Source organism: Crocodylus porosus, unplaced genomic scaffold (assembly GCF_001723895.1).
Source record: "Crocodylus porosus isolate Cpor-Errol unplaced genomic scaffold, CroPor_comp1, whole genome shotgun sequence".
Classification (NCBI taxonomy): domain Eukaryota; kingdom Metazoa; phylum Chordata; order Crocodylia; family Crocodylidae; genus Crocodylus; species Crocodylus porosus.
In genome coordinates this window covers 1,749,010-1,769,858 of record NW_017728937.1, presented here as the reverse complement: position 1 = coordinate 1,769,858, position 20,849 = coordinate 1,749,010, and the positions used below count along the sequence as shown (strand labels likewise).

General features: G+C 47.1%; 1 protein-coding gene across 1 annotated transcript in view; it reads left to right on the top strand.

Annotated features, from left to right (window-relative positions):
- ANO9 (anoctamin 9) overlaps nucleotides 1-17,146 on the top strand; it is a 55,004-nt gene extending 37,858 nt beyond the window's left edge. Inside the window, exons 13-24 of the mRNA XM_019547244.1 lie at nucleotides 890-1,054; nucleotides 1,155-1,191; nucleotides 3,385-3,496; nucleotides 3,954-4,011; nucleotides 6,844-6,941; nucleotides 7,864-8,027; nucleotides 9,035-9,187; nucleotides 10,108-10,255; nucleotides 12,871-12,978; nucleotides 13,412-13,505; nucleotides 14,457-14,569; nucleotides 16,623-17,146. Of these exons, the coding sequence (XP_019402789.1) occupies nucleotides 890-1,054; nucleotides 1,155-1,191; nucleotides 3,385-3,496; nucleotides 3,954-4,011; nucleotides 6,844-6,941; nucleotides 7,864-8,027; nucleotides 9,035-9,187; nucleotides 10,108-10,255; nucleotides 12,871-12,978; nucleotides 13,412-13,505; nucleotides 14,457-14,569; nucleotides 16,623-16,650 (1,278 nt within the window). The 3' untranslated portion in view covers nucleotides 16,651-17,146. The remainder of the gene's footprint in view (nucleotides 1-889; nucleotides 1,055-1,154; nucleotides 1,192-3,384; nucleotides 3,497-3,953; nucleotides 4,012-6,843; nucleotides 6,942-7,863; nucleotides 8,028-9,034; nucleotides 9,188-10,107; nucleotides 10,256-12,870; nucleotides 12,979-13,411; nucleotides 13,506-14,456; nucleotides 14,570-16,622) is intronic.
- Nucleotides 17,147-20,849: the final 3,703 nt, after the last annotated feature.

Genomic DNA, 20,849 nt, shown 5'->3' with positions numbered 1-20,849 from the left:
ACCACGTTGGCCCTCTTCCAGTCCTCCGGTACCTCACCAGAGCACCACACTTATTTATTTTTGCACACACCATCCATGGCCCACCAAGACCTGGGCCTCCTGTTCGACCTCCTTCTGGCCCTGGCCAGGCTGGCCATTTATTTCACCAGGAAGGAGGCTCTGGCCAGGAGGGTCCCTGGGAACTGCGGGGCCATTTTCCTGGGTCTCCTCCATTCCTGTCTCCAAGCGAAGCACCACTGAGCAGTAGCTGCCAGCTCTTTGGCCACCTTTGAGAGTCAGTGGACGCTGTCTGGGGTGCTCTGCTTGGTGTCCTCCGAGGGTAAACTATTTTTGAACATCTAGCCCATGTGCACACTCCTTTTTTCATTTTTTTGTCCCGCATAATCAGTTGGTGCTCTTGTTTTCTCTCACCGCTTCACTGAGTGGCAGCTCTAAGTAATGTAGTGGTCATATGCCCATGTGTCCAAGGTCATCAAATAGGCCTAAAACACAAGGATCCACATCAGAGTTGACATTACCTGGCACAGACTGTGTGAACATGGGCAATGAGCTATCCTATTAGCCCACTGGGGCACAAGCCAAGCACACTTGCAGGGTAGTACAGTAACTGTGTAGGAAATGTTTATTGCTGCTGGGCATAATTTTCCTCTTTGGATAATTCAGGAGCTTCTACAGTATTATAGACTCACACTGGAGTGGAAGGGAGGCAACTCCTGGTGTGGCAAAAGCCAGTTTCTAGTACATACACCCAGTCATTTCCCCACATCTACTCTGTTTGGTCAGCTTCCCCCAACTGCTTTATTACCTCCTCTCCATTCCCCCAGCAACATGTTCTGCTGACTCCTGGATCTAATCCCTCCCAGGTTCTAATGACACCTCCAACCTACAGATAATCGTGCTGATAGGGATCGCCCACGCGCTTGTCATCTACCGTGTGGTGGCCACCGTGATCTTCAGCCAGAGTGACTCTGACTTAATACAAGAACAGGCCAACACACTGGCGGTGTTGACTGGGGCTGTGTTGCATTACATAACTATTGTCATCATGACCAAGGTATGGTGCAGCATGGGATGGTGTCTCTCCTCTCCTTTCTGCCATCCACCCCCCAGTCCCATCACTGGTCTTTCATTTTGTTCTCCCTCCTCCTTTGCAGGTGAACAGATATATGGCACTCTTCCTCTGTGACCTGGGTAAGGGGAACCCTTTGTTATATTCACTGTAGACACCACCAGCACAGCCAGCTGGCACCCATCTGAACAGTATTTATTTGTGGATTGATAAAAAACCCTCCCTACAGAAACATGAGTTTGATCTTATAGCAACATCCTGTTCAAGGCAAGATCAGCCCTATCTAAATGATTACGGACAAATGTTTGTCTAATTTGTGTTTAAAAACTTCCAAGTGGTGCAGATTTCACTACCTCTCTTAACAATTTGTTCCAATGCTTAGTCACCCTTGGAGTTAGAAACTGCTTCCTAATATCCAACCTAGATTTTTACTGTTGCAAATGAAGTCTGTTATTTCTTGTCCTGTCCCCTGTGAATCCAGAGAATAGCTGGTCTATTTGTAGCAGCCCATTTTGTATTTGAAGGCTATTATCAAATCCCACCTTAGGAAAAGGCAGGTCTCCCAGAAAACCAGCACCCCAGTCACAGGGGTCTCCAGAGAGCAAAGTTAGCACTTTGATTGTAATCCAGATGTGAATAGGAAACCAATGTGTGCATAGCAATCTATACACTGGTTCAGGCTGAGTAAATTCAAATTTTAGTGGACGGTAAGGAATACAACAAAGAAAAAAAACTGTCTCTCAAGCCATTACTTTTTACTATGATACCAGATAGATCTTAGCAGCAGGTAGGAATGAAAAGAATACACATATGCTATTGCACTTGATTATTTTTCCAGGTACGTTGACTTAGATTTATTTATACAGATGGGCACAGGTCATCTAAAAACTGAAGTCTATCTTTTGCAAGGCCTGGTTTCATAGTTTCATAGTTAGTAGGGTCGGAAGGGACCTGAGCAGATCATCAAATCCAACCCCCTGCCATGGCAAGAAAGAGTGTTCCCGAGGTCCTCATATTGGACAACAGAACTCAATTTACCACTGAGTTACTCCTAGTTTGCAGAGAACTTAGATTTTAAATATCACACTAGCAGTCCTCACTATGGTTAGAGCAACAGAGAAGCTGAGAGAGCAGTACAGACTCTGAAACAGCTTCTGTGTAGATACAGTGATCCATATCCGGCACTCCTGACATATCGATCTATGCCATTGGCATCAGGATTCTCCCCGGCTGAATGGTTTATGGGACAGCGAGTTAGGACACTATTAACTATAGCAACAGTGCAGCTTAACCCTAGATGGCCCAACCTACAAGAATTTAAGAAACAAGATGCTGAACAAAAACTGCTGCAGCAAAAAAACTTCAATATTTGATACAGAGCAAACCACTACCAGACCTGCTGCCAGGGAAGAAAGTTTGGCTCAAAAGTTTCCAAATGCTTGGAACTGTCCAAAATATGGCAAATACCCCTGGGTTTACTTAGTGGGTACTCCAAAAGGCTGACTCAGCCTTTCTGGAATATACTGAAGAGGAAATTGGGTTCCTCTTCAGTATATTCTACCTCAACATAAAAAGGATCAACCACCAAAAGGAACAGGGGCAGAGCATGAAGATGAATCTCCTCCTCAAGGAAGTGAGTCAGAAGGCTGTTAGATAGGAGCTCTGAAGAATTTAGAACAAGGTCTGGAAGACCAAGCAGACCTCTGCAGACTTGACCTCTGAGCATCCATTTATAGTTTTAGGTGTATATGTTGGTTGGCTGGTATAGCAGCGCAAATAGTTTTACGGGGTGTAGTTTGTTGTTAATCATTTATAATGAGCTGTAATCTAATCTTGTTCTTTGTAAAGAAAGGGATATGTGGAGCGATCACAGAGTTCTGGTCTTCTACACCCCCTAGACAGGCTGTAGTTGGGGGTCTGTAATAAAGGTTAGGTAGTCCCTGGTGAGGAGCCAGATTACAACCTACATGATAGCTGCATGTGTCTCTGTCTCCTTCACACCATGGTATCCATCCTGTTCTCATGAGTGCTAGCTTCTGCTCTAGCCTCAAGTAGAACCCTGTGCACAGCCAACTTGAGGAGCCTCCTCCTAGAGGCCAGATCTACACTGATTGTTGTGCTGATGCCTTGGGACAGGTGGGGATCTGTAGAAAGAGGATATGAATTCCAGGAGATCAGTGTTAGATAAAACCTTTCCAAATCCCTGACCATGTTGCAAGGAAGGCTCCACTCTGACGTGCCATGGGAGCCTCTCCAGGACAGAAGGAAGCTTCTGCTTCCATGACTCACATGCTCATCTGCCCTCCTATTTCCAGAGAAGCCGCGGACATTCTCTCAGCGTGAAAACAACTTCACAGTGAAATTCTTCACCTTCCAGTTCTTCACCCACTTCTCCTCGCTGATCTACGTTGCCTTCTTCCTGGGGAGGTGAGCATGAGCAGCACCCACCGATCCGCGCTGGCTTGTGTACATTGGGAATATTCACAGCAACAGTGGTGTGGGCTGGACCCTGTGTGCCTGCTCTGCTCCTGGAGAATACAGTCAAGCTCTTGGGTATGGCTGTGCTGGTGGGAGGAACATGGACAGCTAGTAAGGACACAGGGAATGTGAGTGCTCCCACATTGATTCATTGTGGGGATGCTGGCCCCACTGAGGTCAACAGGACTTTTGCTGTTGAGTTCAGTGGGGACAAGATTTAACCCCAGAGTATAGTTCTCTGCCTCCTCATCTTGTGGTTTCCTGTTGGGTTGGTGTTCTTAACTCTGCCTCTCTAACCCTCAGGAGGGGGTGGTGGAGGAGGCATTAACCTTGCAGTCCAGTGCAAGCAGGGTGAAGGGCTCTCAGCACCAGGTTCTGGGATATTTAACTATACTTTCCTGGTCAGGATTAATGGCCGACCTGGGAATTATGTGCGTGTAGCTGGCAAATGGAGGCTGGAAGAGGTAAGTGATGTTCCTATAATGCTTTGCTGCCCTTTGGTGCTAATGTCCTCTTTGTCTCTCTCCTCCCCTCTACCTGGCACTGTCTCTGTAAGACCCTTTGCTTTCTTCTATCCAGCATACCCTTTCTATCACTTTAGTTTCTTTCTGGCTAAGGCACATTGTTGGCTACAAAGGACCAACTCACAGGATCATAATAAATTCTAGTTTATTGGATGGGATGTGAAGTTACTAATAAAATCATAAATGCAAACTTTGGTTTATGGGCGTTACTGGTCACCGTAGCACATACACACACACATGCACTCACTCATTCAAACCCATGCAGTATAGTGTGTAGTGGCTGCTGCAGTGGTAGTGAGCACTGGTATCAGTATATCTATCTATCTGAGGCCCTGGAGTTTGCTGTTGATGCTCAACTTCCTTCAAGGTGATGTCTTCTCTAGAAAGGGGTCACCTGTTTGTCCTTCTGCCTCAGTAGGTCAGGTGCTAGATGAGAAGGTGCCACTGAGGGTCACACTCCACTGCCTTTTATTCCTTTCTGGCAGACTTGTGTAATCTCCCTGTATCATCTTGGTTACCCAATCCGGAGGCTGCTGTCCCACGTGGGTCTTGAGTAGCACCTGACAGCTGTTAGTCACAGAGGTTTCTGCCTGCTGGTACCTGAAGTTTTGGGAGTCCACCCTTGACTTACTGACTTAATGTCTGTATTGTCATGGGTTACAGGAATAGTCCATAGGGTGAGTGCTCAGTTCTAGGAATCAGTTCTTTACCTTGATTAGCTTAAAATGGAGTTCCTTTGGCTAGGCTATTTTCTACTGATGATCATCATTCATTCAACAGATTTTATCACTTTACAATTACAATTTCATGCAATTTTAACAATGGTCCAGGGTGTAACTTCATTCTACAGGGAGTACATTCCTTAAGAGTTTATGTGCCCGTGTGGTCTCGAGCATCCGGTCACGCGCCTCGCGGCCCCAGATGCTCCGGGGTGTTCACCTGTCTGTTCCTGCTGTCCCACCAAGTGGCTGTCTCTCTCCCAAATAGTCTCTCCCCCAGTCTCACCTGCTATGACTTTGTATCTTATTCCAGCGGTGGGGTGTCCGACTGCTGGGGTTCTTTTGAGTACGGGGCAACTGGATGATGATCTTCTGTGAGGCTCCACCTCCCCCTTACCTTGCCCTTACACTCTGCCTTAACGGGTTCACGATGTCCTTTGGCTGGTTTCTCCGACTGTTGGGGCTCTGCAGATGCTCATTGGGGATGGTTGTATCAGCCTGGGGGCCTAACCCTACCTCCGCCCACAGCACCTTACTACTGCCTGGCCTCCCAGGGGATAGTAACCCCTCCTGGTCTTAAGCAACACCTGGTCCCTAGATACCACACACCATAACCCCTCCAAAGGTGGGAAACAAAAGAAACGTTATCAACAACAAAGAAAATATGAAGATGTGCACAAAAAGGGGAAGGTCTCTGCCTCTTGCCCTCTATACTCACGTCTAGCTCAACAATGCCAGGCCTCAGATGCCTGAGGTCCCTAGGCAGCCATAAACTGGGACCTGGCTAGACTGCCAGCTCCAACGCTCTCCTCCTCACTCTTCGACCGCCTGTGGGCTCGCTGGACCTGTGGTGGCTTCTCCGCACACCTCCCATACGTCCCTTATTGGGGGGGCTCTACGTCACTGGGCCCGTCTTCTGCAGCCCCCCACACTGCTTATGCTCTTCGTCCCCCACCTGGGGTGTCTCCTCAAGCCCACTGGAGCCTGCGACGATCCCACCTGGTCTGGCGTCTTGGTGGCTGCTGCTCCCTCCGGCTCCCCGGTAGTAGCCCCTAGCATCACCCTCCTTCCATTCTTTCTGGTCTACAGGGCCGGGTCCCTGGTCTGAGCAAGGGACTACGGCTTCCTCACTCCCTGTGCTGCCGCCAGCAGCGTTGTTCCTGCGGTGGGCTTCACTGCATTCCCTCGTGTTGGGAGAGGCAGCTTCTCACCCCTTTCCCCCTCGTAGGGGCTCTGGGAGGGACCTCCCTGTTAAGGTCCCCGCAGGTCTCTCCCCTGCTTCCTTGCCAGCGGCTCTTTTTATATCTGCTGGCCGGCTCCTGCCACCAGCATTATCTGCTGGCCACAGCTGTATAAAGCTGTATAAAGCTGCTAAAGAGCCACTCAGGTCCTGCCTGCATTTTTGGCTTCGCTGCTGATCCTGCTACAGGCAAGAAGTCTTTTGTTTCTTTCCTTTTACTTTTGCCTGCCCTGGGGGTTTCCTAACCCCAGGGTTCCCCCCTGGCTCCTCAGGGTCTGCCCTTCTGTTTCTCCCCGTGACAGCTTAAAAGTATAAAATATAAAGATGAGACAGATGAAATATGAAAATGCCCTGTGAGACACATATAAAAATGCAATGTGAGGTAGTGAGGATCAAAGACTACTGGGAACAGTAAGTGAGTTAGATTAGCACAGGATATATTTACAGTCTCTACAGAGGATATTTTAGTTCTTTTGTTTTCTGTAGTCACACTGAGCTTAATTGATATGTAGATGCAGTTTCTAGGTTTCTCCTACAAAAAGCCACTTCAGCTTTCTGGTTGGCTCTGAGTCTTGCCACACCCATGCAATGAGTGTGCTAGGTCTCTGCCAATACTGAGAAGGAAAAGAAATGCACAAAATAGGGGGGATGGAGGGAGGTGCAGGCAAGAAGGTGGTTCTGTTATATCCATGTCCAGAAGGGAAATGTACACAGGGGGCTTTCTGCTACAACATCTAGCAACCTCCCTCCCAGGCCTCAAGCCAGGCCAGCTTTTTTGCGCAGTATGACTCTCAGTCTCTCTCCTCTTTGCAGTGCCACCCTAGTGGATGCATGACTGACCTCTTTATCCAGATGGCTACCATAATGATCCTAAAGCAGACTCTGAGCAACATGGTAGAGTACATCTCCCCGTAAGTCAGCATGTCATGGGCATCCATAGGGGCTCTTGTGTGTCTGAGTCAGATATTCTACAGAAAGTGGAACTCATGGGAGTTCTCCTTAGGGAAAATTAATGTGAAGCCAGACGGTGATGTTAGTTCAATCCTGAAATCCTCTCACAATTAAATGACATTTGCTTCAGGAAGAAGCAGAAGTAGTTTAGAATGGTTAGACCATCTGATCAGGGATCAGAAGTGAGATCCTGTGGCAAAGGTGACCACAATAGTTCATTCTGAATACCGAATGAGTTGCCCAACAAGGTCCCTACAAAGAGTTCAACTCAGATCCGTTCACAAAAACAAGAGAAGGAAGGAACAAACAGATCAAGTCACAGTCATAAACTACTTCTACTGAATAGCTTATCCCACAGATAGCTGTCAATCTGGCATCTTGAACCTTTCTTTGGATGTTGGAATGGATCTTGTAGCTTCTTAGCATATCCTTGTAAGCTATCCCCCAAACTTCAGTGCATATCTCCCACCCGTTAGCAGCAACACCAAAGGAGAACTTTCATTCCCTGCTCTGCCACCCACCAGCCCAGCAGACCTAGTCACACAAGTACCTGCTCATCAACAGGAGGCTGCAGCCCACAGTTGAGTTCTTTGTGAATTAGAGTTACTGGATCATCTTATTGAGGGACATTACCTCTCTATTGTTAGTAAACCATCCTGTTATAAAGTGATAAGCTTGGGAGAAGGAATTTGTCCATGTGCATTTGAGGGGTGTGTGTGTGTGCATGTGCATGCATGATGTTAGTACACTACATTTAAAAAAACCTCTGGCTCAGGCCTTCATTTTGGCACCCAAGAGGAAGCAATTCCACAGGAGCTCAGGTAAGCACAGAATTGGTCTCTTAGCTCACATCCCTCATCCCTCATATCCTTGTCCCTCCAGCTGGATTACCTACAAGATAAGACAGCTGCCGGTGAACACAAAGGTCAAAAGTAAAGTCCAGGTGGAAAACGAAGCTGAGGACCCTTGCAATGAGCAGTGGCTGAGAAACTACCAGTTGAATGAAGTCAACATCTTCAGCTTATTTAATGAGTTCTTGGAAATGAGTAAGTGACACTGAGCTGCAGAGAAAATGTAGTTCTCAGTTTTGGGTCTTGGACATATGTGCAGTCATTCCCAGTGTCTCAGCACTTGGGGTTCAGGGTGACGTAAATGCCCTGTGACAGTGCTCCTCTTAGAGGGCTCCAATTCTTGACAGCGTGGTGTGAGGGGTAGTTCTTAACCATGCAGCTGTCAGGGATGGAGCTCCCATGAGTAGTAGCAGCAACCCTCATTGATAAGAGCAGGTTAAACAATCATTTGGATGGGATGGCTTAGAGATGATTCTGCATGGAGCAGGGGGTTGGACTTTCTAAGCACCCTTCAGGCCCTACTTTTCTGTGATTCTGTGTTAGTGGGGTGGGTTCAGAGCTTCAGTCTTGTCCTGGGGCTTGTGGAATGCTGTCAGGCTTGATGAATCTGTGTCCATGGCTGAGAGGTGGGTGGGGGAGGAAAGGACCCCTGCAACTTCTTCACTCAGCAGCCTATTCTTGTGCAGAACCTGCTGTGTCCAGGACAGGGGCAGGAGAAAATGGGTCCAGTTTCCTGGCTGCTTAGTGACCCTCGCACACTGAGGGATAGATTGTCCCTTGGGCTGAGATGCCCCAGGAGGATCCCTAAGCAATTTAAGCCCAACAAGCATAAATTGACCAATTTATGCCTGAGGAGTGGCAACTCCTATCCTTCCCTACTGTGCCCTATTCATGGATGTCATAACATACTAGTACTGGTATGACCACTAACACATACTACCACCCCGTCCAGCTGAGCTGGCCAGCACTAGAGTTTGACCCTCTCTATCTACTCACCTGTATGGAGGGCAGAGAGTTCTTGATCACCTTCTATGAAGAAGACAGGTCACTGGGGGAAAGGGAAGATGGTACATTTCACCCTTCACCCTTGCAAGGCCAACCCAGGTCATGCCATTACCTGGATGTCAAATACAGGAAACACAAGGCCCTCTCCTTTGTTGCTGGATTCCTCTCTCAGAGCTTGGTGTTTCTCCCATTGTCAGTGATCCAGTACAGCTTTACCACCATCTTTGTGGCTGCCTTCCCCCTTGCCCCAATGCTGGCGTTCATCAACAACATCATTGAGATCCGGCTGGATGCCATCAAGATGGTGAAGCTGCAGAGACGCCTGGTGCCTAGGAAAGCCAAGGACATCGGTGAGATAGGGACAAAGGGGAGCTCACTGGTCAGAGTATGTGCTCAACACTAAAGGGATCCAGTTTGTGTATGTGTTGCCCAGGGCTGGCCCATCCTATCCTGCAAAACCAGTGGCCACAGGGGGTCCTGCAGCCAAGGGACCCCCAGTGTCCGGCCACTTGCCACCCCCCTGCCACTGCTGCCACTGGCTTCACGTCCGGCCACTTGCCACCCCCACCCCTGCCACTGATGCTACCAACACTGGCTTCACGTCCAGCCACTTGCTATCCCCCATCCCCCTCTGTCACTGCCACTGCCACCAGCTTCTTTGGCTGCTTGCCACACTCCGCCCCCCGCCACTGACTTCTTCACATCAGGGAGTCCCAGAACTATTTCTTGCAGAGGGCCACAAAAAACTGTGGGCTGGCCCTGGTGTTGCTATAAGTGACATGAAATGCCGCTACACATTCCTTATCTAAATCATGACGTTGTCTGCCCGTAAGTGCTATTCCAGGGCGGGCTCGGAGAGCTGGAGGGGAGGGCAGCATTGCAGGTGGGGTTGCAGATCAAGACAGAGGTGCGGCATGGATGCACACTTTGGCTGAGTCTGAACCACATAGCCCATCCCCTGTTTTGTAAGCCACAACTTTGCCTGGAGTTTCCTGATGGCCCATCTGCCCACTTTATTGGTTAGGATGTAGTGCTCAGTAAATCTCAACCTTAGTGCCCTCTGCCCCACACTGAGCTGCTGTACTGAGACATTGGCCGTGCCCCAAAGACCTCTATTCCATTGATTTTGCCTTGCCAAGCCCTGTCTTCTTTCCATTCACAACAGTGGCAACATTTCCTTAGATTTCAAGCTGGTAGGTAGCATCCTGTGCCCCAGAGTAGAGCTGATGCCCTCAACTGGGCATGACTCTAATGTCCTCTCTCCTTACAGGAATCTGGCTGCAGGTTCTGGAGGGCATTGGCATTTTGTCTGTCATCGGCAATGGCTTAGTGATCGCCATCACCTCTGACTTTATCCCCTTGCAGGTCTACAAGTACACGTACAGCCCCTGCACTCTGGGGAATGACACCAACATCGAGTAAGCTTTACATCATTGTGTCCACTTACTCTGCTCTGGGACAAAGCCATTCAGTCCCTGGGCTGCTGGATGGCAAGAGCTGGACAGGAAGAGCAGAATCTTTGCTACTACCCTTACCTCTGTTTTTCCTCATCTGCTGAGGCACTTGTAGGAAGGGAACAATTAATCTAAGCTCTCAACATTAAGAGGAACCTGTCTCAGTCAGGCTGCATCATTTTCTAAGCTGTCTTACTAACGCCACTCACCAGGCAATGGGCAAACCAGCAGCAGTGGACAATAAAGAACAGCCACTTGGCAGCTGGTGAAATAGTGCCTTCCAGTGGGAGCAAGAACGGCAGCCAATATTCTTTTCCCATCTCATTTGCCCAGAGTGGAGCAAATCTACTGAGTGTCTTTTTTCTGCTTTATCTGAAAGGAACACAATGATTAGGGATCTGTGCCATAGAAACACACACCACAAAAGAAAGATGCATGATGACTGCCATTCAGTGGCTACTGCCCATTGTGGCTGTGCAGAAGAATGCTCGGGTCAAGAGTGGAAACTAAAAGAATCCATCTAAAAATCTATAAGGAGACTTTTACATTCTGTAATTATGTAGCACTGCATGAATGAGTTCAGTACAACTTTTAACTCTGGTTGCTTTGCTACTTCCAACAGCATGAGCCAATTCTCTGTATGCAAAGTCAATATTTGATTACATTTTAATTGCATGATACTTGGTCAAGCAGTAAATCAGTGGATTAATCCCAGCATGGACATTTCTCGGTCTCTCTCCCCATTCACTGACAATTCTTCTTTCCTTTCTCTTCCATGACCTGTCCCTCCATGTTTTGCCTGGTTTCTCTAAAAGGTGGGAACCTGTACTACACTGTGCATGCTCAGTTCCCACTGGCTTTATTGGAGGTGAGGATGCTTAGCATCATGTGTGATCAGCTCTGTTGTGGACAACCTTGAGAGTGTTCAGAGGAGGGCCACTCATATGGTTGGGGGCCTGCAAGCAAAACCCTACAAGGAGAGATTGAGGGCCCTGGATCTCTTCAGCCTTCATAAGAGAAGGCTGAGAGGTGATCTTGTGGCTGCCTTCCAATTCATCGAGGGAGACAGCAAGGAATAGGAAATGCTCTGTTTACCTGGGCACCCCTTGGAGTAACTAGGAACAATGGCCACAAACTGACGGAGAGCAGATTTAGGTTAGACATCAGGAAGAATTTTTTTATGGTAAGGGTTGCCAAAATGTGGAATGGGCTTCCAAGGAAGGTGATGCTCTCCCCTACCTTGGACATCTTTAGGAGGAAGCTAGACATTAGGGCCATGCGAAGCTTCGGTCCCTGACTTGATTCAGCGGAGATTCAGCCCAATTTGGTGGCTGAATCTCCAAATCTGAATCAAATCAGAGGACCTTTTAATCTCTCTGAATTGAATCGGAACCCTCTGAATCAGTTTGGAGAGATTCAGAAAAATTTGGCGATTCAGACATAGACACAGCTTTAAATGTTTTTTCTACTTACATCTAGGTAGCAGGTGGCTTGTGAATGCTGCGATGTTGGGGTGCATGGAGTGTCCCACAGAAGTGTGGGGGGGGGCTCCCCAGCACACTCAGCAGCAGACCCAGAAGTGGGTCTGCTGGGGAGCGTGCTTGAACCCCCCTGCCATTCCCCCTGGCTCAGCGACTTGTGCCTCCTGGGTCTGGGGCAGCACCCGGGGTCCCCTCATGACCAATCACTGAGCCAGAGGGGGGCAGAGGTGGGGGGCATGTGCTCCCTGGTGGACCCAGGTTTGCTGCCGAGAACATGGAGGGCCTCCCCATGCTTCTGTGGGATGCTCCATGTGCCCCAGCATCACAGCGATCAGCAGCCTCACTGGTACCTCGAGGTATGTAGAAAAAACATTTAAAGCTGTGTCTATGTCCAAATCGCAGATTCTCTGAATCAGCATCAAATCTTCATATTCAGATTTGGCCGGATCAAATCAGGGACAGTGATCTGAATCAACTAATCAAATCACTGTCCCTGATTCAGGCTGAAACCAAATCTGAATCAAATACGGCCCGCTTTGCACACCCCTACTAGACATTCACCTGGCTGGGGATATCTGACCCCAGCACTCTTTCCTGCCCAGGGCAGGGGGTTGGACTCCATGAGCTGCTAAGGTCCCTTCCAACCCAAACATCTCTGAATCATCTGTGAATCTGTCAGGGCTGGGAATATTTCTTGATTCATAAGCCAAATCAGGTAGGGTACTGAGCACATCCTGCTGGTTAATGAATGCCTTCAACCTCCATGTACTCCAACAGGTACTGTGGATGCTGAGTGACTGTCAGATTTGGGTCCTCTGCTTAAGAAGTGCTGTGTAGGTTTCTGGAGCCATTGGCATGATTTAAACTATTAACAACAACTAGTTCTTAGGTCTTGTTCATGCTCTTGCTAAAGTCCTTACCATGGACTTCGGCAAGACCAGGACCAGGCTCAAGGTTCCTTTCCTTTGTTGAAATGCCTGGAAGAGACCAGAAGTCTGCCATCTTTCCTAAGCCTGACCTGAGTATCCTGGCTTGGGATGAGCTCACTGGGACATGAGCAAGCCTCTGTATGTAACTGTTTCCTTTCCTTTTCTGCAGCTGTTTGACAGGTTACATCAACCATAGCCTCTCGGTGTTCCGCGTTCGAGACTTTGAATGGCATATGAAGCTGCAGGACTTAGCTGAAAAGCAGATCACAGAATGCAGGTAATGGTGGCTCCATAATGCTGACCCTTAACCCTTCTCATAGCTTGACAGTAATCCTTCCTAATACACAGCTAATTGCTTGTTAAATTGGCCCTAACACACTTCCTTTCTGCATTCTCAGAGAGCGCCAGATACATTGCTAGTATTAACTGGTGTGACACCCTTGTGGGCCAAAGGACCTATACTGATTTATCCCATGGGCAAGGGTTAGTCAGTGAAGGAAGCCTTATTGTCCAATTTACTCATATATGAACTGAACAGAGTCTTTAGGGAGTAATGTGGGATTGGTGCCAGGGGAAGGGACTGCATGAGCCACCAGGGCCACCCCATCATGCAAACCCATGAATCACCTTTGGGTGAAGCCCATGATAACCAGGCCAGGGATGGGGTTTGAGGGGCTGTGCAGATGGGGCTGATGCATTGTGTCTTTCAGGTACAGGGACTACAGGAACAACGATGACTACAGTTACTCTGTGCAGTTCTGGCACGTATTTGCAGCCCGACTCGCCTTCCTGATTATATTTGAGGTGAGTGTGATGAATGGGGCCCCAGCAGGCAGCAGCACCAGGGCTGCCCAGGCAACCTCCCATAGCATTTGGATGGGGAAGAGAATCCCACATTCCTGTCAGGAAAGCAGTATGGCAGCAGGGGTGAAGGTTTATGCATTAGTGGCAGGGCTCTCTGAAGAGGCTGCTTCTGTGGTAGTCCAGCTGGGAACTGAGGGAGTTTCCTTCTTCCTCTCTGCTCACAGCCTTCCTCCCCAGCTGCATCAGCCCCCTGCTCCATTCACTTCTCATCAGACTTGACTCCTGCCTTTGCCCACACCACTCCTGCTCTTCTCTTCCCTCCCCTGCCCTCACCCCAGTGCCCTTGCATCCGCTGCTCTGTCCTGCTGGAAAGCCTTGTCTGCTTGTGCCCTCAGCCCTTCAAACAATGCCACTGCCGTACCAAGGAGACACCGCTGCCCTTAGCTGGGGCAGCCCACAGCACAGGGGAGCTACATTGGTAACATGGCCCACTTGGTAACAGTACCATGGCGAAGCCAGCATTTCATAGGAGACAGGTGAAATGCAGCCAGGGACAGAGGTAAAGTCAAGCAAAACAAGGGACTCTTTGGAGACCTCATGCCATGATATGGGGCCTTCGTTTCTCAGCATTGGCATGAGAAGGTTTTAGTCTCCTGATAGCTTGAGGGGGACACACATGCCTGAAGAAACAACCTCTCTCCCCCTCCAACTCCACAGAGGCACTACTGTACATTTCATGGCAGCTCTCCATCTCCCACTGAAGTCAATAGGAGTCTCTGTACTGATTTCAGTGGGAGTTGGACCAGATTATGTATCACTTACGTGGTGAAGTAAAGCAGCTGAGCATTGTTGTGGGGTGATTGCTTGTCCCTGCTCAGCCACCAAGTGCAGCTCAAGTCTGCAGAGACATGGGTCCTGATCGCACGGTGGGCTCTCTTTGATTCTTTTCAGCATGTAGCTCTATGCATCAAGCTGATCGCAGCCTGGTATGTCCCTGATGTCCCCCAGAGGGTTAAGAATAAGAACCTGGAGGAAAAAAAGAAACATCTTCAAGAAGAACTCAGGTAGGTATTGCCCTAAGCCTAACACTGAAGGGGCCCCTCTCCCCCTCGGGAGACAGCGATATCTAGAGTGCGGGTCTGATTGGCAGCCTGACCTTGGGGCTAATCACTTCACCTTTTTGCACGGGCTTCCTCAGCTTTGTAAAGTGCTTTGAGATCATCAGAGAAAAGGCTGCCTTCCTGCCTGCCGTGCTCTTAATGCCTGCTCCCCTCCCCTGGCTCACACGCCCCTGAGGGCTGCCCTGGGCAGGGGTGGCTGGGCACAGCAGACGAATGGATGAGATTGCTCCTTGTGGGCCTTGACAGTGGTCTGTGCTGGTCAAGCCTTGGGATTCTGGGGCTTGAAGCACCTGTTCTACCACAGGTCAGCCTCGCGGCATTTAACCTGCATGCTCAGCAGGGACTCCAGAGACATGTGGCTGTTCTGAGAGAAGTCATGGGGGCATTGGCAGGAAACGGAGGCAGCTTCATTGCTAGACCCATTTATACATTTATAAGTAGACTGGAGAAGAAAAGGAACAGTCCACTGCTGGTTCTTGCTGTCTGGGCTAACTCAGAAATTCAAGCTTAGTTACAGGCTGTTGGCCCCACTGTCCCAGTCAGGCTTCTGCGCCTGATAAGTGAAGACTTCAGTTCTCCTGGGGTGGAATACCACAATTCACCTGCAGTTGGGCAGACTGGGATTTACAGTCCCCTGGAAACTCTAATCTGGCAGGTCCAGCAAACTGGGTTCCTCCAGAAGCCTGACACCTCCTGTGTTTGCAGTGATTTGAGAAACTACTTCTTTAGAAAAAAGCATGATTGACTTCTCCAGAGGACATGCAGCACTCAGAGCAGCAGTTTCAAACCAGCACAGAGTAGCCTGGCATGCTCCTTTAGCCAAATGTAATTTCTCTAGGTGGTGGTCTTGAGTGCATGCCCCCTCTGCCAGCTTCTTTTCACTGATGCGACTAGAGGCAGCCGCTGCCTGCTGACCGAAGCCCTCTCCCTTTTCTAGTGCCTGTGGTACCCTAGGTCTCCTTCGAATGTCACCTTGGAAAGAAGAATGGGCGACTAGTGCCTCCTGATACTGTGGGGGCATCAGCAGCCAATCTCTGACCAAGGGTGGGGGGTGATAGCTGCCACCAGCAGAAGTGCCAGTAGCAAACATGGAAGTGCTTGGTGCCCCCACAATCTCAGGGGGGCACCAGCTGTCTTCCCCACTCCCCAGCTGGCAAGGGCCAATCTCAGGGGGGGCACATGCCTCCCCCACCTGTCACCTATGGGAAGAAGTAAAACCTGAATGAAACCAGCTAGGTTACTTCCCCCAGTGGATGGCCCAGCTATAGTTTTCTCAACTTCGTTGAAGCTAAGTACCTAGGTATCTCAGGAGTTCTTTTACCTTTCCTGCTGGTTTTATAACAACCCCTTCACAGCCTCCTTTGACTTAACTATTCATTCAGGCAGCAATAGTCAAAGGACTAGTCACTCACACTATTTATAGGATAATGGAAACATTCTTCCCAAATTGCCACAAGACCACTTTTCCAGGAGAGACAACTGCTGTCATTGTTGATTTTGATGGCAAAAAAATGGAGTCAGTTCTCCCAGCAGCAGTGAACTCTACTGCTGCTCTACAAAACTATAATTCCCAAAATGCCTTGTGCCACATGACATATTGCCTGCTTGTGCAGCCGAGAAGTGCAAGCTGAACAGACAATGCCCCCCATCCACTCCTTCTGGCACCCTTCCCCTTAATGCCCAAGCGCGTGCCCCATTCACCCACCTCATATTATGCTACTGCCATGAGGGAACATGTTGGAATGTCCAAATTAAACTATTTTAGTTTTGGAGCCTTTGATTTTCTGATAAAATGGATATTTTCTTTGAGCAGAAGAGTCTTTTAAAAAAATCTTTTAATTGAAAGCCCAGTTTTCCGTGAACATTGTTCTTGTCTGAATATTTTTCAATCATCTCTTTGTAATAGTTTTATTCATCTAAGATCCACTTGCTATATTCAATACATGTGCTTGCTGGGGCTACTGGAATTACCTAAATTGTTTTCTGTATCTTCCAGTGTAATGGATCACTCTACAGAAGTGTAGTGACCCCCTGAGAAGAATATAGCAATCAAAAGCACAGAAACTGCAGATCTACTATCCAACAGGACAAGGCTGCAGGCTTTGGAGACATCACAAAGACATCCCTCCACACCTCCACTCCTCCCAAACCCTGAAACTGCAAGCTCATTCCCCAACTACCACTAAGTTTGGACTTTACTCTTAAGAAGGAAGAAATAATATAATGTTCGGTTTGCATGAGCAGGTTGCTTTGAATCTTATAGTATTCTGAGGAGGAAGTGCATGGACTGCACAGCCAGGAAAGAGATGACATAAGAAAGGCTGCATATCAAAGATATCAGACTGTGGGAAAAACCTCTGGACAACTGGAAAAATGTCCAGCATTTTGCCACATTCCCAGAAGGTTAACAATGTTTAGATTTTGCCAAATTTGTCCTGCTTGTTTACCATATGTGGCAGGTGGGAGTTTTACAGATGAACCCGCCTCCCAACTCACCGAATAGAAAGAACAGACAAGGTCCACTCTCTCTCTTTTCTCTTTCATATAGCATCAAATATCAACTTCCAAATCTATGAGCCACTGTCTGGCATTATTGTTCAATGTGCAGTTTTCATCTGCCCCATTTGGGTATTTGTAAAGATTGCAGCGTCCGATAAAGTGCTGTGCTGTTTGGTGGACACCCAATTCATACAGGGGCTGTCCAAGATGTTCATCTGATGAAGTGTTGTTCTGAAGCATCTGTATCCAGATATCAGTCTGTTCAGCTTGTCCTATGCTTCTCTGTCAAGGTCGTGCCCAGTGGGGGACTCATTTGGTACAAGATAATTTCATCAAAATTGCCCCAGGATTTGGGACAGTCTGTATGGGCCACCTAGTTCTCCTGCCTGCCTTACCTCTCAGAGACATTTCTTGACTAGATGAAAGTGTCCTCTACAGACAGAAGCACAGAGATCTAATGACTGTTTCTTTTACTCTGCTTCTCCATGAGCATGGCCAAGTTCCTTAGCCTTTCTGTGCCTCAGTTTATGAAATGGGCTTACCTTCCTATCTCATAGGGATAATGCAAGGCTTCAGTATCAAACAGCTAAAGCACTTTGAGGCTTTGTCTACATAAGGAATTTGCCAGGATCAGGATACTATTAGTTCATGATAAGATGCACGTACAAACGCTTAAGTGCACACAAGGGAAGCTATGGCTTGTTGAGTGGAGTTTATCCCAGCTGGAGTTAGCACCACAGAAGCAAACTGGGGCCTTCTCTGCTATGCTTTGTGTTCACAACAGCGCATCTAGGCCCAGGCCAGGATGACGTAGCCTAGGTCTTCGGTAATCTCATCAATGATCTGCAAAAGTCCATTGCATTCAGTAATGCTTCAGCACCATCAGGAAATCTGATACTCATCTTCACAGGGTGACCTGGTTTTATTCTCAGTAATCACCATAAGCCTTGATTTACCATTTCATTGGGCTAACAAGGAAAGCTTTGCTGGCTGCTTCAGCTGAGCAATGGATAGTTTACTTTCTGTGTCCCCTGTGAATTTCATGCCTTCTGCTTGTGTTCCTCTAATGAGTGGAGTCCCTTCACGGTCCCAAACCCTTCCAACATTCAGGAAGCCATCATTATCTCTTTTACCTGAACAATCACACAGACATCATTAAGGCTGCAGCACCGTTTCAGTTCTAATGCACTGTTTTTACTGGCTCATAACCTGAGAAATGTGTCTCTGGGGATGACAACTTTCATGCTTGGTTTCTACCCAACTGCCTGATATGTTTTGAGTATTTCAGCCAGTCATGTTCTGCTTAATTATGACAACATCAACAAAAAAAGTCCATAAGCACACGTTCATCAGGCGTAAATCAGCACACCCATGTAGAATTCACTAGACTTATGTCCATTTACATCAGTGGAAGACAAGGCCCATCCACTTCTTTTTTTTAGTGTGAATTAAGTCCAGAGCCTCTGAGCTTTTGAGTCACACTTAGAATGCAAATAGTCCTCAGCAAAGGGAAAGTCTTGCTAGACACAAAAAATGCTGGTGCACAGTTCATAAAAGTAAGAGAGCGTAAATAAAACAATCTTGGATCCACAAAAGGTCTCTTGCATCCTGATCCTGGAATGAACTTTGCATAAGCACCTACCTTCAAGCACACAGCCAGGGATCTACCCATTTGGAGACCACTGCAGGATCTGGGACATGCTACTCAGTCCTTTTAACATGGGCAAGCTAAATTAGTGTAAACCAGGCTTAACCTCCAGAGTGTCAATATACAAAGCTTCAATGGTTCAACCATACTGGTTTAATTCACAAAGCCAGTATAGTTTTTGTGTTTAGGCAAATCCTCAAGACTTTTCAAGGAGCATGTTGAGACTTTTTAGCTTTTCTACATAATCAGGAAAATTAAAAACAAAAACGTGAGCACCCAAAGCAAATTAACAGTGAGTAACAAGGCTATTAGAGAAAGTAAAATTAGTACATACATAATCTGCACTACTTGGCAAACGTAACAGCATTTAGTTCATTTATGCTATAAAACACAGCTCGAGCACAAGGACTGAATGAATGTTGCACTAGTCAAAATATTATTTTTTTCCGGTTTCCTGGTTTGTGAAGTTTTGGTTTCTCAGCCTTGCACTATGCTTGGCATTCCATGTCATTTTATGTTATTTAAATCAGACCCTTTGAATCATGAAACAGAGAACGTAAGAATGTATTTAAGCTAAATGCACTGAGCTCTCATTCAGCAGGGCACTTGGAGACTCCAGTCACTTTATGCACAAGTAGTCACATTGGATGTTGAGCACGTGAGTAGTCTATTGAAATCCAATGTGACCATTCATATGCTTAAGGTATGCTTGTGCCATCTGCTTGCTGACTGGGGCAGTAATCCTAAAATCACTGCACTACATTTTTTTTCTTGCGTTCCTCATTTTGGTTGCAAGGTATGTTATACAAAAGTACTTAAATATACTGGAATGGTTGTTTGAGATACTGTGCAATAACATTATAATTGTATTTTATTCAATGCAATTTTATACAATAAACTGTTGTTTAAAAGTGCTCCTTTTGTTGGTTAGTAGGCAAGGAACCAGGCTGGTTTGGGGGTGCGAAAGGCTGGAACAAGGAAGACTGTTTTAATTACTTGCCATTGAGCAAGACAATGAACCTGTGTAAAAATCAGTTTGTTGTAACAGTATTACAATGTGACCCAGACCTCTGGATTCAGCTTCCACCTGTGTTGTACACTGACTGTATTGACTGTGGACAAATCCAGTCAGGATTTTCAAAGGTGTCTAAGATACTTGGACCTTGGTGTCCCAAATCCTTTAGCTGGCATTGGAAATCTCAGCCTTAATCCCTGTGGCTCAGTTTCCCACTGGTATAATGGGAATGATGGTTCCCTACTTTCTAGGAGAGATTAATTCACTAGCATCTGTAAAGTGCTCAGATGCTACAGTCAGTGCTTGGGATTAGTGGTAGAGAAAACATGTACAAATTCATACGTGCTATTAAAAATTTGCATCCTAAATGCATCCAAGGGGGTAGAAAACAGGCTTACACCATTTTTATACCTGTATAATAATTTAAATTAAGGTGTTTGTTACTGACAGCTACAGTAGTACAATTTCCTATTGTGGATGCATTTAGCCCACTATAGAAAATGTCTGTATTGGTATGGTTTATTTCCCTTCCCATATTAAAATTCTTTATCCTACTATAGCAGCATCCACAGGAAAGCTATTTTACTACTGTAACTAAGCTTGTAGTTAAAGTGGTATAAAGTGGCACATGTACTTGCATAGTTAAGGCGGTATGAATTCTATGATAACTTCAATCCTATTTTTAAAAATGAATGCAAAGCCAAGTTCTACCAGATCTTTCCATGAAAAGAGAGACAAGGAGGGGAGCAGCAATAATGATTAAATCTGTTCCATGCCTTTACATGGCATATTGTACCATCATTATCATTTTTTAATTTGGAACAGAACCCTAATGCCCCATTTTACCAATAGCCTTGAGATGCCTTTGGCTGGAATCCCTGAAAGCTACTGTAAGTAGCTTAAATTCAGTAAGCTTAATACCATTAAATGCATTTAGAAAGTGGTGACTAGTAATCTCACATTTATACAGTAACCTTCATCTCACAGGTCCTTCCACACTGCAGACATGAAACCTCTCTCATGCAGCCACCTCTGGATTGGAACACAACTACTCTTTACTT